Here is a 17,060-nt window from a genome sequence, read left to right on the forward strand (position 1 = left end):
AATCACTCTGTATTATTATCAGATTTCGATGGTACCCTGTAGTTCTAGATTTCCCTATAATAGAATTGTGTCCCCTCCTCCGAATGCTATTCATTTAAAGGAACACTCTAAGCAATCTATGGGCACTGTCCCCTGGTCTTCTGTCAAACTTGTCAGAAGCAAATTGACAAAAACTGACAAAGTTATTCATGGTGAATTCAAAGTGGATTCAAAGTCAATTTCAAGTTGAAAGTCAAACTTGCCAAACTATAAATATTTCCTAATTCAGCCATGCTTTCAGGTCGGCTACCCTGGCAATATCATTACACTAAACGTAACTAGTTATACAGCACATAACACTGAAACAAGAGAATATCCGAAATCCTCTGTCCATTGCCGTAGCACCAGCCTCGCCTTTAACAATCACAAATCCTGCCCACAGCCGTACTACCAACTTTGCTTTTTACCATCAGAAATCCTGCCCACAGCAGTACCACCAACTTCGCCTTTTACCATCAGAAATCCTGCCCATTGCTGTATCACCAACTTCGCCTTTTACCATCAGAAATCCTGCCCATGACCGTACCACCAACTTTGCCTTTTACCATCAGAAATCCTGCCATGGCCATACCACCAACCTTGCCTTTTACCATCACAAATCCTGCCCACAGCCGTACCACCAACTTCGCCTTTTACCATCACAAATCCTGCCCATTGCTGTATCACCAACTTAGCCTTTTACCATCAGAAATCCTGCCCATGACCGTACCACCAACTTCGCCTTTTACCATCAGAAATCCTGCCATGGCCATACCACCAACCTTGCCTTTTACCATCACAAATCCTGCCCACAGCCGTACCACCAACCTTGCCTTTTACCATCAGAAATCCTGCCCATTGCTGTATCACCAACTTCGCCTTTTACCATCAGAAATCCTGCCCATGACCGTACCACCAACTTCGCCTTTTACCATCAGAAATCCTGCCATGGCCATACCACCAACCTTGCCTTTTACCATCACAAATCCTGCCCACAGCCGTACCACCAACTTCGCCTTTTACCATCAGAAATCCTGCCCATGGCCATACCACCAACCTTGCCTTTTACCATCAGAAATCCTGCCCATTGCTGTATCACCAACTTCGCCTTTTACCATCAGAAATCCTGCCCATGACCGTACCACCAACCTTGCCTTTTACCATCACAAATCCTGCCCACAGCCGTACCACCAACTTCGCCTTTTACCATCAGAAATCCTGCCCATTGCTGTATCACCAACTTCGCCTTTTACCATCAGAAATCCTGCCCACAGCCGTACCACCAACTTCGCTTTTTACAATCAGAAATCCTGCCATAGCCGTACTACCAACTTCATCTTTTACAATCAGAAATCCTGCCCATGACCGTACCACCAACTTCGCCTTTTACCATCAGAAATCCTGCCCATGGCCATACCACCAACTTCGCTTTTTACAATCAGAAATCCTGCCATAGCTGTACCACCAACTTCATCTTTTACAATCAGAAATCCTGCCCATGACCATACCACCAACCTTGCCTTTTACCATCACAAATCCTGCCCACAGCCGTACCACCAACTTCGCCTTTTACCATCACAAATCCTGCCATGGCCGTACCACCAACCTTGCCTTTTACCATCACAAATCCTGCCCACAGCCGTACCACCAACTTCGCCTTTTACCATCAGAAATCCGGCCATGGCCATACCACCAACCTTGCCTTTTACCATCAAAAATCCTGCCCACAGCCGTACCACCAACCTTGCCTTTTACCATCAGAAATCCTGCCCATTGCTGTATCACCAACTTCGCCTTTTACCATCAGAAATCCTGCCCATGACCGTACCACCAACTTCGCCTTTTACCATCAGAAATCCTGCCATGGCCATACCACCAACCTTGCCTTTTACCATCACAAATCCTGCCCACAGCCGTACCACCAACTTCGCCTTTTACCATCAGAAATCCTGCCCATGGCCATACCACCAACCTTGCCTTTTACCATCAGAAATCCTGCCCATTGCTGTATCACCAACTTCGCCTTTTACCATCAGAAATCCTGCCCATGACCGTACCACCAACCTTGCCTTTTACCATCACAAATCCTGCCCACAGCCGTACCACCAACTTCGCCTTTTACCATCAGAAATCCTGCCCATTGCTGTATCACCAACTTCGCCTTTTACCATCAGAAATCCTGCCATGGCCATACCACCAACCTTGCCTTTTACCATCACAAATCCTGCCCACAGCCGTACCACCAACTTCGCCTTTTACCATCAGAAATCCTGCCCATGGCCATACCACCAACCTTGCCTTTTACCATCAGAAATCCTGCCCATTGCTGTATCATTAACTTCGCCTTTTACCATCAGAAATCCTGCCCATTACCGTACCACCAACCTTGCCTTTTACCATCACAAATCCTGCCATGGCCATACCACCAACCTTGCCTTTTACCATCACAAATCCTGCCCACAGCCGTACCACCAACTTCGCCTTTTACCATCAGAAATCCTGCCCATTGCTGTATCACCAACTTCGCCTTTTACCATCAGAAATCCTGCCATGGCCATACCACCAACCTTGCCTTTTACCATCACAAATCCTGCCCACAGCCGTACCACCAACTTCGCCTTTTACCATCAGAAATCCTGCCCATGGCCATACCACCAACCTTGCCTTTTACCATCAGAAATCCTGCCCATTGCTGTATCATTAACTTCGCCTTTTACCATCAGAAATCCTGCCCATTACCGTACCACCAACCTTGCCTTTTACCATCACAAATCCTGCCATGGCCATACCACCAACCTTGCCTTTTACCATCAGAAATCCTGCCCACAGCCGTACCACCAACTTTGCCTTTTACCATCAGAAATCCTGCCCATTGCTGTATCACCAACTTCGCCTTTTACCATCAGAAATCCTGCCCACAGCCGTACCACCAACTTCGCTTTTTACAATCAGAAATCCTGCCATAGCCGTACTACCAACTTCATCTTTTACAATCAGAAATCCTGCCCATGACCGTACCACCAACTTCGCCTTTTACCATCAGAAATCCTGCCCATGGCCATACCACCAACTTCGCTTTTTACAATCAGAAATCCTGCCATAGCCGTACCACCAACTTCATCTTTTACAATCAGAAATCCTGCCCATGACCATACCACCAACCTTGCCTTTTACCATCACAAATCCTGCCCACAGCCGTACCACCAACTTCGCCTTTTACCATCACAAATCCTGCCATGGCCGTACCACCAACCTTGCCTTTTACCATCACAAATCCTGCCCACAGCCGTACCACCAACTTCGCCTTTTACCATCAGAAATCCTGCCCATGGCCATACCACCAACTTCGCCTTTTACAATCAGAAATCCTGCCATAGCCGTACTACCAACTTCATCTTTTACAATCAGAAATCCTGCCCATGACCATACCACCAACTTCAACTTTTACCATCAGAAATCCTGCCATGGCCATACCACCAACCTTGCCTTTTACCATCACAAATCCTGCCCACAGCCGTACCACCAACTTCACCTTTTACCATCAGAAATCCTGCCATGGCCATACCATCAACCTTGCCCTTTACCATCACAAATCCTGCCCACAGCCGTACCACCAACTTCGCCTTTTACCATCACAAATCCTGCCCATTGCTGTATCACCAACTTCGCCTTTTACCATCAGAAATCCTGCCCATTGCTGTATCACCAACCTCACCTTTTACAATCAGAAATCCTGCCATAGCCGTACTACCAACTTCATCTTTTACAATCAGAAATCCTGCCCATGACCGTACCACCAACTTCACCTTTTACCATCAGAAATCCTGCCCACAGCTGTACCACCAACTTCGCTTTTTACAATCAGAAATCCTGCCATAGCCGTACTACCAACTTCATCTTTTAAAATCAGAAATCCTGCCCATGACCGTGCCACCAACTTCGCCTTTTACCATCAGAAATCCTGCCATGGCCATACCACCAACCTTGCCTTTTACCATCACAAATCCTGCCCACAGCCGTACCACCAACTTCACCTTTTACCATCAGAAATCCTGCCATGGCCATACCATCAACCTTGCCTTTTACCATCACAAATCCTGCCCACAGCCGTACCACCAACTTCGCCTTTTACCATCACAAATCCTGCCCATTGCTGTATCACCAACCTCACCTTTTACCATCAGAAATCCTGCCCATGGCCATACCACCAACTTCGCTTTTTACAATCAGAAATCCTGCCATAGCCGTACTACCAACTTCATCTTTTACCATCAGAAATCCTGCCATGGCCATACCACCAACTTCGCTTTTTACAATCAGAAATCCTGCCATAGCCGTACTACCAACTTCATCTTTTACCATCACAAATCCTGCCCATGACCATACCACCAACTTCGCCTTTTACCATCAGAAATCCTTCCCACAGCCGTACCACCAACTTCGCCTTTTACCATCAGAAATCCTGCCATGGCCATACCACCAACGTCGCCTTTTACCATCACAAATCCTGCCCATGACCATACCACCAACTTCACCTTTTACCATCAGAAATCCTGCCATGGCCATACCACCAACTTCGCCTTTTACCATCAGAAATCCTGCCATGGCCATACCACCAACGTCGCCTTTTACCATCAGAAATCCTGCCCACAGCCGTACTACCAACTTCGCCTTTTACCATCAGAAATCCTGCCATGGCCGTACCACCAACCTCGCCTTTTTACAGTCAGAAGTCTTCCTTTTTGCTTTTTAATTTAGCGGGGTAGTCAAATGCTGGATTTAATAGTCTCACAATTAAAAAAATTCTAACTGTATTAATAAAACACACTTCCTGTAACGCTTATTGCAGAACACACACACACATTTCAAAGAACACGTCACCAGTAATGTAACAAACTATAAACCATTGAGTAATACCGATCTATTATAATGTTTGTACTTCAGGGAATACAGTGAGCTGTTTCTATACATACTGTATATTTTATTTTCTCATTTTGGCAGCATTAAATAATACGCAGCTCTGCCCACTCCCATAAAAAGGAGAACTTGCTCCTTAACCCTAAGTGAGTGCTGTCTCATCCCATTAAAATACCATCGATAAACCTCTCCGTTATGCCATGAACCATTCCCCAGTGATGTTATCTCTGTTGTCATTAGTTACTGAGGTAAGGGGGGCCTGCGAGACCCCTTTCATTTCACCCTGTGTATCCCTGTCTGTGTAATCAGACACTATTCTCGGCAATGAGCCCGGGGTCTGATCGCCTCGGGCACACAGAGAACATGGGTGTTTCTCAGTCTGATATCCAGATCTCACATTGTACATAATCACTAGGGATTCTTTGCTAATAACAAATCCTCAACGGGATCTCAATGACTTTTGTAAAGCACTACAAAAAGATCAAAGGTAATAATAAAAAAATAATGATAATTTAAAAGAAAATTCAAAATGACTCCGCTCTTTATAGAAAAAAAATACACAGTAAAAAAAACTAACAAAAAGCTCATCACAAAAAATGACCTGAATTTGGAGGAAATTAAGTTTGTAAATGTTAATATTTCGAAACGGTTATTTTTAGTGTTTTTTAGTGTTATTTTTAGTGTTTTAGTGTTTCCACAATGTGTGACTTTTCATAACAAAAATAAATGAAAACTCTAGACATACGAGCTATTTACAAAATAGGGATATGTTTATTATAATCTATTTTTAAATATTTTAGCTGCTCTAATAGTGAAAAATATTGTACACATTTTAAAAAAAATATTTTTTCATTTTCTCCACATTTTTGAATATTTTAGTCACACTAAATGATTAGTAGAATATATATATATATATATATATTTATGGCTTATAAAATGATACTCTGGTATAGGCTGCTGTTAAAGCAGTATTCAATGACACAGATTACATTTCTGATTCCAGAGCAGTTTAAACTCAATTTCTATTAGATGGGACCCTCAAGCTCTTAGTTTAGGTCGCTTGAGATTTCACGAGTTGCTCTTGGTAACATCATTTGCAATAAGAACATTTAACGAGAGCTGGGGACGGCTTCAGGTATATTTTACTCTACGACTTAACATGGTTTTTCTTGCCCTCAGTCGCCACGCTTTCTGGGCAGGAGACAGAGTCTGATAGATGATGCACGGAAAGAGAGAGAGGCCGCAGCAGCGGCAGCGGAATCGTCAGAATGCACAGACACCTTGGTATTTGAAGAAAAAGATGGAAAAGCCATCATCAACTTGCTCTTCTCAATCAAAGGAAACAAGCCTTCAATGTTATCACGCACGCTCAAAGTGTTCGAGGTACAGTACGAGGACTGATGGACATATAGAGGCCATTAATAAATAGAATGTGCATCTTCCTGGCAAACATATTATGGGTATCATAGCAGAGAGTGACCTCGGTGACCCTACAGCCCACAACCTGCTGTCCTTCTTTGTCCCATAGCATTTTAATATTATGCTACGTCTCTGTAATAACAAATATATATTTTGTGAGGTGAGAAAAGGAAATTAAATGTAGAAATCTTCATCTTAGTATCCTGCCACTGGCTGCCTTCATCTTAACTTAGTTTTTACATTTAAAGGAAAAGAAGTCCAGCTCGCTATAGCAATGCCAACACAAGTTGCGAGGGATTTTCAGTACTTTCTGTAGGGTGTAAAGTCCAGAAGAATCACGGTTCCCCTTTAATTAAACTGTACAGTCCAGAGTCTAATTTAAAGAGGAACATTGCTCTTTCATTCATTGTTCTTCACAAACGTGTGAGCGGACACAATAAACAGCCAAGTTTGAGAATTTATTTATTCTTTTACATTTCTCTTATTTTGGTCTAAAATTTGAAATTCTCTGCATTCCATTCACATAATCCTTAATTATCTGATTTTCCTGTTCTGTGTTCTGCGGTAAAAGACATGAGCCACACGCAGCAAAATGGGAACATGGCAAGTCCAGAATTATATAGCTACATAGATACACAGGCTGAAAAGATAAAGTGGCCATCAAGTTCAGCCTTCCTCACATCAGTTTTTTGCTGTTGATCCAAAAGAAGGCACAACAAATCCCCAGTTTGAAGCACTTCCAGTTTTGCAACAAACTAGGAAAAAAATTCCTGCCCAGAATGGCAGTCAGATTAATCCTTGGATCAAGTAGTTATTACCCTACATTGAAAGATTATATCATTAAATATTATGTATTTGCCAGTATGCAGAATAGCCAAAAATGCTTCAATTTTCCTGCAATTGTTAACAAAGCTATTGCTATTTGGGCCAACGTCTGTGTGTTTTACAAATAACGAATAACGATAATGTTCCCTTTATGGCTGGGTTGCCCTGCGTGTCATACTGCATTTGATGTGGCAAACGCTGACTGCTCGATACTTTTCCTTTTAAGTGGAATACTTTTTGCCGAATATTCAATGATAGTCTAAACTGTTGTTGATTGCCAGTGCAATGCTCTGTGTTCTGCCCTCTGGCTGGGATCAGGAGACAGGCCACCGTAATATAATTTACCTCTGTATGTGCTAGCTCTGTGTTGCTCTCTCGGCCCTGATAATGCAATCAGTACTGTCACATTAGTGATAATGTATTGATGTGCAGATACCTGTCATATAAGCAGGGCAGGAGCGGTAGCACAGGATGGCCCGCAGCACCAGACAATGCAAACCAGCAGAATTAACCCTTAAACCCCAACACTCTGCTCCTATAGCACCTTGTGTTAGAGTCCTACTAGATTGTATATCTGATAGTTCTAAATATGATGTATAAGAACCCAGTTTGAATACTGAATATGAAGTTATATGTGTGTGAGTAGTGTGGGTGCCATAATGTTCCGTCAAAATGTTCTAACTATGAAGTATTTCATTTTTTGGGAGCTGAAAGAAGAATGGAATTCTGAAAAAGTGGTGGCTCCCAAAGTCTGGTCTCCACAGATCTGCTATAGATAATTCTCCTCTTACTGAACTCCATGATTAATCCAGCCCCTTACTAACTCTATAGACATTTGAAGCCAAAATCCAGCACCTCGAAACACGACCAGCAAAGAAAGCGTCAGGGGCCACAGCAGATCTGGAATATTTTGTGCGTTGCGAGGTACACCGTTCAGATCTCAACACGCTCATGAGTTCCATAAGAAGGGTGTCAGAAGATGTGAGAAGTACTCGAGAGGACAAAGGTAAGCCGCACTCCTTGGCAAAACATGCATTTTTATATCTTGGGGACACACGTATACATACCATGGAACAATGATACCATATATACACACAATATACCATGAAACAATGATACCAAATATACACACAATATACCATGAAACAATGATACCATATACACACACGCAATATACCATGGAACAATGATACCATATATACACACAATATACCATGGAACAATGTTACCATATATACACACAATATACCATGGAACAATGATACAATATATACACACACACAATATACCATGGGACAATGATACCATATATACACACACAATATACCACGGAACAATGATACCAAATATACACACAATATACCATGGAACAATGATACCAAATATACACACACAATATACCATGGGACAATGATACCATATATACACACACAATATACCACGGAACAATGATACCAAATATACACACAATATACCATGGAACAATGATACCAAATATACACACAATATACCATGGAACAATGATACCATATATACACACAATATACCATGGAACAATGATACCAAATATACACACAATATACCATGGAACAATGATACCATATATACACACAATATACCATGGGACAATGATACCATATATACACACACAATATACCATGGAACAATGATACCATATATACACACACACAATATACCATGAAACAATGATACCATATATACACACACAATATACCATGAAACAATGATACCATATATACACACAATATACCATGGGACAATGATACCATATATACACACACACAATATACCATGGAACAATGATACCAAATATACACACAATATACCATGGAACAATGATACCATATATACACACAATATACCATGGAACAATGATACCAAATATACACACAATATACCATGGAACAATGATACCAAATATACACACAATATACCATGGAACAATGATACCAAATATACACACAATATACCATGGAACAATGATACCATATATACACACACACAATATACCATGAAACAATGATACCATATATACACACACAATATACCATGAAACAATGATACCATATATACACACAATATACCATGGGACAATGATACCATATATACACACACACAATATACCATGGAACAATGATACCAAATATACACACAATATACCATGGAACAATGATACCAAATATACACACAATATACCATGGGACAATGATACCATATACACACACAATATACCATGGAACAATGATACAATATATACACACACACAATATACCATGAAACAATGATACCATATATACACACACACAATATACCATGGAACAATGATACCATATATACACACACAATATACCATGAAACAATGATACCATATATACACACAATATACCATGGGACAATGATACCATATATACACACACACAATATACCATGGGACAATGATACCAAATATACACACAATATACCATGGGACAATGATACCATATATACACACACACAATATACCATGGAACAATGATACCAAATATACACACAATATACCATGAAACAATGATACCATATACACACACACACACAATATACCATGGAACAATGATACCATATATACACACACAATATACCATGGGACAATGATACCATATATACACACACACAATATACCATGGAACAATGATACCATATATACACACACAATATACCATGGGACAATGATACCATATATACACACACACAATATACCATGGAACAATGATACCAAATATACACACAATATACCATGGAACAATGATACCAAATATACACACAATATACCATGAAACAATGATACCATATATACACACAATATACCATGGAACAATGATACCATATATACCACACCAATGGTATACCATACCAATGATATACACACACACACACACACACAATATACCATGGAACAATGATACCATATACACACACACACACACACACAATATACCATGGAACAATGATAACACACACACACAATATACCATGGAACAATGATACCATATATACCATGGAACAATGATACCATATATATACACACACACACACACACACACTATACCATGGAACAATGATACCATATATACACACACAATATACCATGGAACAATGATACCATATATACACACACAATATACCATGGAACAAATACCATATATATACACACACACACACACACACACACACACACACACAATATATCATGGAACAATGATACCATGTATACAAACAATAAACCATGGAACAATGATACCATATATACACACACACACAATATACCATGGAACAATGATAACATATATACCATGGAACAATGATACTATATATTCACGCACAATATACCAAGGAACAATGATACCATATATCACAACCAGGGGAGGTTACAGGGCTACAGAAACAGAAACAAAGTGATATCACTCCTAAATGGCAGAGAGTTGAGTAGTGAGACTGCAGAGACATGATCTATACACCAAAACTGCTTCATTAAGATAAAGTTGTTTTGGTGACTGTAGTGTCACTTTATTATACCATATGCCATAAAGCTAAATATTGGATCATTTTTCTTTTAATGCTAGCAAAAGTGTATGGGGAACGATTGTCTCATTAGCTTGTCTGATTTGAAAACCTAGCATTGTATTTATTTCTTCACACAAATACAACACGTAAAGATGGGCTATTCCAGTTATACCTTATTACAGTAACCCAGCTCCCGAGTGCCTTATTGCTCTATCACTGACCCTGTAACTCCTTATTACAGTAACCCAGCTCCTGAGTGCCTTATTGCTCTATCACTGACCCTGTAACACATTATTACAGTAACCCAGCTCCCTAGTGCCTTATTGCTCTATCACTGACCCTGTAACACATTATTACAGTAACCCAGCTCCTGAGTGCCTTATTGTCTATCACTGACCGTGTAACTCCTTATTACAGTAACCCAGCTCCTGAGTGCCTTATTGCTCTATCACTGACCCTGTAACACATTATTACAGTAACCCAGCTCCTGAGTGCCTTATTGCTCTATCACTGACCCTGTAACATCTTATTACAGTAACCCAGCTCCCGAGTGCCTTATTGCTCTATCACTGACCCTGTAACACATTATTACAGTAACCCAGCTCCTGAGTGCCTTATTGCTCTATCACTGACCCTGTAACATCTTATTACAGTAACCCAGCTCCTGAGTGCCTTATTGCTCTATCACTGACCCTGTAACTCCTTATTACAGTAACCCAGCTCCTGAGTGCCTTATTGCTCTATCACTGACCGTGTAACTCCTTATTACAGTAACCCAGCTCCTGAGTGCCTTATTGCTCTATCACTGACCCTGTAACACATTATTACAGTAACCCAGCTCCTGAGTGCCTTATTGCTCTATCACTGACCGTGTAACTCCTTATTACAGTAACCCAGCTCCTGAGTGCCTTATTGCTCTATCAGTGACCCTGAGACACATTATTAGAGTAACCCAGCTCTTGAGTGCCTTATTGCTCTATCACTGACCCTGTTACACCTTATTACAGTAACCCAGCTCCTGAGTGCCTTATTGTCTATCACTGACCCTGTAACTCCTTATTACAGTAACCCAGCTCCTGAGTGCCTTATTGCTCTATCCCTGACCCTGTAACTCCTTATTACAGTAACCCAGCTCCTGGGTGCCTTATTGCTCTATCACTGACCCTGTAACTCCTTATTACAGTAACCCAGCTCCTGGGTGCCTTATTGCTCTATCACTGACCCTGTAACATCTTATTAGAGTAACCCAGTCCCCGAGAGCCTTATTGCTCTATCACTGACCCTGTAACACCTTATTACAGTAACCCAGCTCCTGAGTGCCTTATTGCTCTATCACTGACCCTGTAACACCTTATTAAAGTAACCCAGCTCCTGAGTGCCTTATTGCTCTATCACTGACCCTGTAACACATTATTACAGTAACCCAGCTCCTGAGTGCCTTATTGCTCTATCACTGACCCTGTAACTCCTTATTACAGTAACCCGGCTCCTGAATGCCTTATTGCTCTGCCACTGACCCTGTAACTCCTTATTACAGTAACCCAGCTACTGAGTGCCTTATTGCTCCGTCACTGACCCTGTAACATCTTATTACAGTAACCCAGCTCCTGGGTGCCTTATTGCTCTATCACTGACCCTGTAACATCTTATTAGAGCAACCCAGTCCCTGAGTGCCTTATTGCTCTATCACTGACCCTGTAACACCTTATTACAGTAACCCAGCTCCTGAGTGCCTTATTGCTCTATCACTGACCCTGTAACACCTTATTACAGTAACCCAGCTCCTGAGTGCCTTATTGCTTTATCACTGACCCTGTAACTCCTTATTACAGTAACCCGGCTCCTGAATGCCTTATTGCTCTGCCACTGACCCTGTAACTCCTTATTACAGTAACCCAGCTACTGAGTGCCTTATTGCTCCGTCACTGACCCTGTAACATCTTATTACAGTAACCCAGCTCCTGAGTGCCTTATTGCTCTATCACTGACCCTGTAACTCCTTATTACAGTAACCCAGCTCCTGAGTGCCTTATTGCTCTATCACTGACCCTGTAACTCCTTATTACAGTAACCCAGCTCCCGAGTGCCTTATTGCTCTATCCCTGACCCTGTAACTCCTTATTACAGTAACCCAGCTCCTGGGTGCCTTATTGCTCTATCACTGACCCTGTAACATCTTATTAGAGTAACCCAGTCCCCGAGTGCCTTATTGCTCTATCACTGACCCTGTAACACCTTATTACAGTAACCCAGCTCCTGAGTGCCTTATTGCTCTATCCCTGACCCTGTAACTCCTTATTACAGTAACCCAGCTCCTGGGTGCCTTATTGCTCTATCACTGACCCTGTAACTCCTTATTACAGTAACCCAGCTCCTGAATGCCTTATTGCTCTATCACTGACCCTGTAACTCCTTATTACAGTAACCCAGCTCCTGAATGCCTTATTGCTCCGTCACTGACCCTGTAACACCTTATTACAGTAACCCAGCTCCTGAGTGCCTTATTGCTCCATCACTGACCCTGTAACACCTTATTACAGTAACCCGACTCCTGAGGGCCTTATTGCTTTGTCACTGACCCTGTAACTCCTTATTACAGTAACCCAGCTCCTGAGTGCCTTATTGCTCTGTCACTGACCCTGTAACTCCTTATTACAGTAACCCAGCTCCTGGGTGCCTTATTGCTGTATCACTGACCCTGTAACATCTTATTACAGTAACCCAGCTCCTGAGTGCCTTATAGCTCTGTCACTGACCCTGTAACTCCTTATTACAGTAACCCAGTCCCTGAGTGCCTTATTGCTCTGTCACTGACCCTGTAACATCTTATTACAGTAACCCAGCTCCTGAGTGCCTTATTGCTCAATCACTGACCCTGTAACTCCTTATTACAGTAACCCAGCTCCTGAGTGCCTTATTGCTCCGTCACTGACCCTGTAACATCTTATTACAGTAACCCAGCTCCTGAGTGCCTTATTGCTCTGTCACTGACCCTGTAACTCCTTATTACAGTAACCCAGCTCCTGAATGCCTTATTGCTCTGTCACTGACCCTGTAACACCTTATTACAGTAACCCAGATTGCATTGCATTGTCTGGATGCAGAACCAATACCTCTCTTTGCATTTTTAGTTCACTGGTTTCCTACAAAAATTGCTGAACTGGACAAATGCCATCACTTGGTTACTAAGTTTGATCCGGACCTGGATTTGGATCACCCGGTAAGCCGGCAATTCTTTACTATTTAGAAAACCTCTGCAAAACGTTTGAGTTTAAGGACACCCAGAAGGCGCTGCATCCCTGTACCCTTTTCTTGCCAACAGACACACACACTCACTAACAGACACACACACTGACACACACTAACAGACACACACACTAACAGACATACACACACACACACACACTCACTCACATTAACACACTCACTTTTTTTTTATTTAACCCCCCCCCCCCAGCCTCCTTACCTTTGGGAATGCTGGGTGGAGGGGAGTGTTCTCCCTTTCCCTGGGGTCCAGTGGGGCTGCTGGGCGGTCGGGCGGTCGGCGCTAGCTAGGGAGCACTTTCCCCTGAGTGCTCTGCTCAGCTCCTTCGCACGCAGCAGAGTGATGCCCGGTGCCGGAATGTGATGTCATATTCCACCTCCAGGTGACCGGCATCACAGAGCGCTCAGGGGAAAGTGCTCCCTCGCCAGCGCCGCCCTCCCGGCTTGTCAGTTAGCCAGGCAGCTTTTTTTGCCGCCCCCTGGAAAATGCCGCCCAAGGCAAATGCCTTGTTTGCCTCACGGCTAATACGCCCCTTGCTGGGATTTTCTAAACCTTATAGAAACATAGAATGTGACGGCAGATAAGAACCATTCGGCCCATCTAGTCTGCCCAATTTTCTAAATACTTTCCTTAATCCCTGGCCTTATCTTATAGTTAGGATAGCCTTATGCCTATTCCACGGACTACCCAGTGGTACTGGCTGGGATTTTACAAACATTATGGGCTGCCCAGTGGTACTGGCTGGGATTTGACAAACTTTATGGGCTGCCCAGGGCTGGGATTTGACAAACATTATGGGCTGCCCAGGGCTGGGATTTGACAAACATTATGGGCTGCCCAGGGCTGGGATTTGACAAACATTATGGGCTGCCCAGGGCTGGGATTTGACAAACATTATGGGCTGCCCAGGGCTGGGATTGACAAGCATTATGGGCTGCCCAGGGCTGGGATTTAACAAACATTATGGGCTGCCCAGGGCTGGGATTTGACAAACATTATGTCTGCCCAGGGCTGGGATTTGACAAACATTATGGGCTGCCCAGGGCTGGGATTTGACAAACATTATGGGCTGCCCAGGGCTGGGATTTGACAAACATTATGGGCTGCCCAGGGCTGGGATTTGACAAACATTATGGGCTGCCCAGGGCTGGGATTTGACAAACATTATGGGCTGCCCAGGGCTGGGATTTGACAAACATTATGGGCTGCCCAGGGCTGGGATTTGACAAACATTATGGGCTGCCCAGGGCTGGGATTTGACAAACATTATGGGCTGCCCAGGGCTGGGATTGACAAGCATTATGGGCTGCCCAGGGCTGGGATTGACAAGCATTATGGGCTGCCCAGGGCTGGGATTTGACAAACATTATGGGCTGCCCAGGGCTGGGATTGACAAGCATTATGGGCTGCCCAGGGCTGGGATTTGACAAACATTAGGGGCTGCCCAGGGCTGGGATTTGACAAACATTATGGCTGCCCAGGGCTGGGATTTAACAAACATTATGGGCTGCCCAGGGCTGGGATTTAAAAAACATTATGGGCTGCCCAGGGCTGAGATTTGACAAACATTATGGGCTGCCCAGGGCTGGGATTTAACAAACATTATGGGCTGCCCAGGGCTGGGATTTAACAAACATTATGGCTGCCCAGGGCTGTAATTTAACAAACATTATGGGCTGCCCAGGGCTGGGATTGACAAGCTTTATGGGCTGCCCAGGGCTGGGATTGACAAGCATTATGGGCTGCCCAGGGCTGGGATTTGACAAACATTATGGGCTGCCCAGGGCTGGGATTGACAAGCATTATGGGCTGCCCAGGGCTGGGATTTGACAAACATTAGGGGCTGCCCAGGGCTGGGATTTGACAAGCATTATGGGCTGCCCAGGGCTGGGATTTAACAAACATTATGGGCTGCCCAGGGCTGGGATTTAACAAACATTATGGGCTGCCCAGGGCTGGGATTTAAAAAACATTATGGGCTGCCCAGGGCTGGGATTTAAAAAACATTATGGGCTGCCCAGGGCTGGGATTTAAAAAACATTATGGGCTGCCCAGGGCTGGGATTTGACAAACATTATGGGGTGCCCAGGGGTATCGGCCAGGAGGCTGTTGGTAACTCTGACTCATTCTGTGATGCCAGGCCCTGCCTATAAACAGTGATGTCCGCACTTACCCCATTTCACATTGATATTTCCCTTGCCAGGTGTTCTGATATATTACATCATTGTTCACATATATGGAATCTGTTGGCGCTATATAAATGGCAATAATAATAATGTTTTCAATGTAATATTCTATTATGGATCCTCATTTGTCACTACTGCCCTCTTGTGGCTCATAACGTATTATTGTCTCAACAGGGATTTTCTGATCAGGAGTATCGTAAAAGAAGGAAGATGATCGCGGATATTGCCTTCTGCTACAAACAGTAAGACAAGGCATCCGAGCGAGAGCATACAAAACAGCCATAAGAAGACCTTTACAATTGAGTATTTCTGTCTCTCAATATGAAGATATAATGATAATAATAATAATAATAATCATAATAATAATAATATCTAATAGAAAGATAAGCAAAGGTCTACAGTCAATGTCTCATCTCCAAGAGAGTCAACCTTTTCTGACCACATATTAAGACAGTTTCAGCTAACTTAAAATGAGCTTTAATATTCTTTAAATAGATCATTTAACTAAGTATTATAGTGAATGCTAACAACAAAGGGGATGCAAGTGTACCCACATCTGCTTTTGCTCTTGATCCAGAAGAAGGCAACCCCCCCCCCCCCCAAAAAACAGTTTAAAGCGCTTCCAATTTTGCAACAAACTAGGACCAGATTTCTTCTTGACCCCAGAATGGCAGTCCAATCTCTCCTTGGATCAAGAGACTATTACCGTGCTAATTAAAAATGATATCCCTGAATTTCATGTTTTTGCAAGTTTTCATACACTTTCTGTTTAAACCTCTATACAGACTCTGATAATACCACCTCTTCAGGCAGAGACATTTACATCCTTATTGTTCTTACTGGTAACCCCCCCCCCCCCAAAAAAAAAA

General features: G+C 42.9%; 1 protein-coding gene across 2 annotated transcripts in view; it reads left to right on the forward strand.

Moving 5' to 3' along the window:
• The window catches only part of TH (tyrosine hydroxylase), a 75,475-nt gene that overhangs the window by 16,343 nt on the left and 42,072 nt on the right, over window positions 1-17,060 (forward strand). The window contains exons 2-5 of one of the 2 annotated variants that reach the window (XM_063438492.1): window positions 6,115-6,318; window positions 8,011-8,185; window positions 13,872-13,960; window positions 16,366-16,433. In XM_063438492.1, the coding sequence (XP_063294562.1) occupies window positions 6,115-6,318; window positions 8,011-8,185; window positions 13,872-13,960; window positions 16,366-16,433 (536 nt within the window). The remainder of the gene's footprint in view (window positions 1-6,114; window positions 6,319-8,010; window positions 8,186-13,871; window positions 13,961-16,365; window positions 16,434-17,060) is intronic. The other variant, XM_063438493.1, reaches the window with a different exon arrangement.

This window comes from Pelobates fuscus, chromosome 12 (genome assembly GCF_036172605.1).
Source record: "Pelobates fuscus isolate aPelFus1 chromosome 12, aPelFus1.pri, whole genome shotgun sequence".
In the NCBI taxonomy this organism is placed as follows: Eukaryota; Metazoa; Chordata; class Amphibia; order Anura; family Pelobatidae; genus Pelobates; species Pelobates fuscus.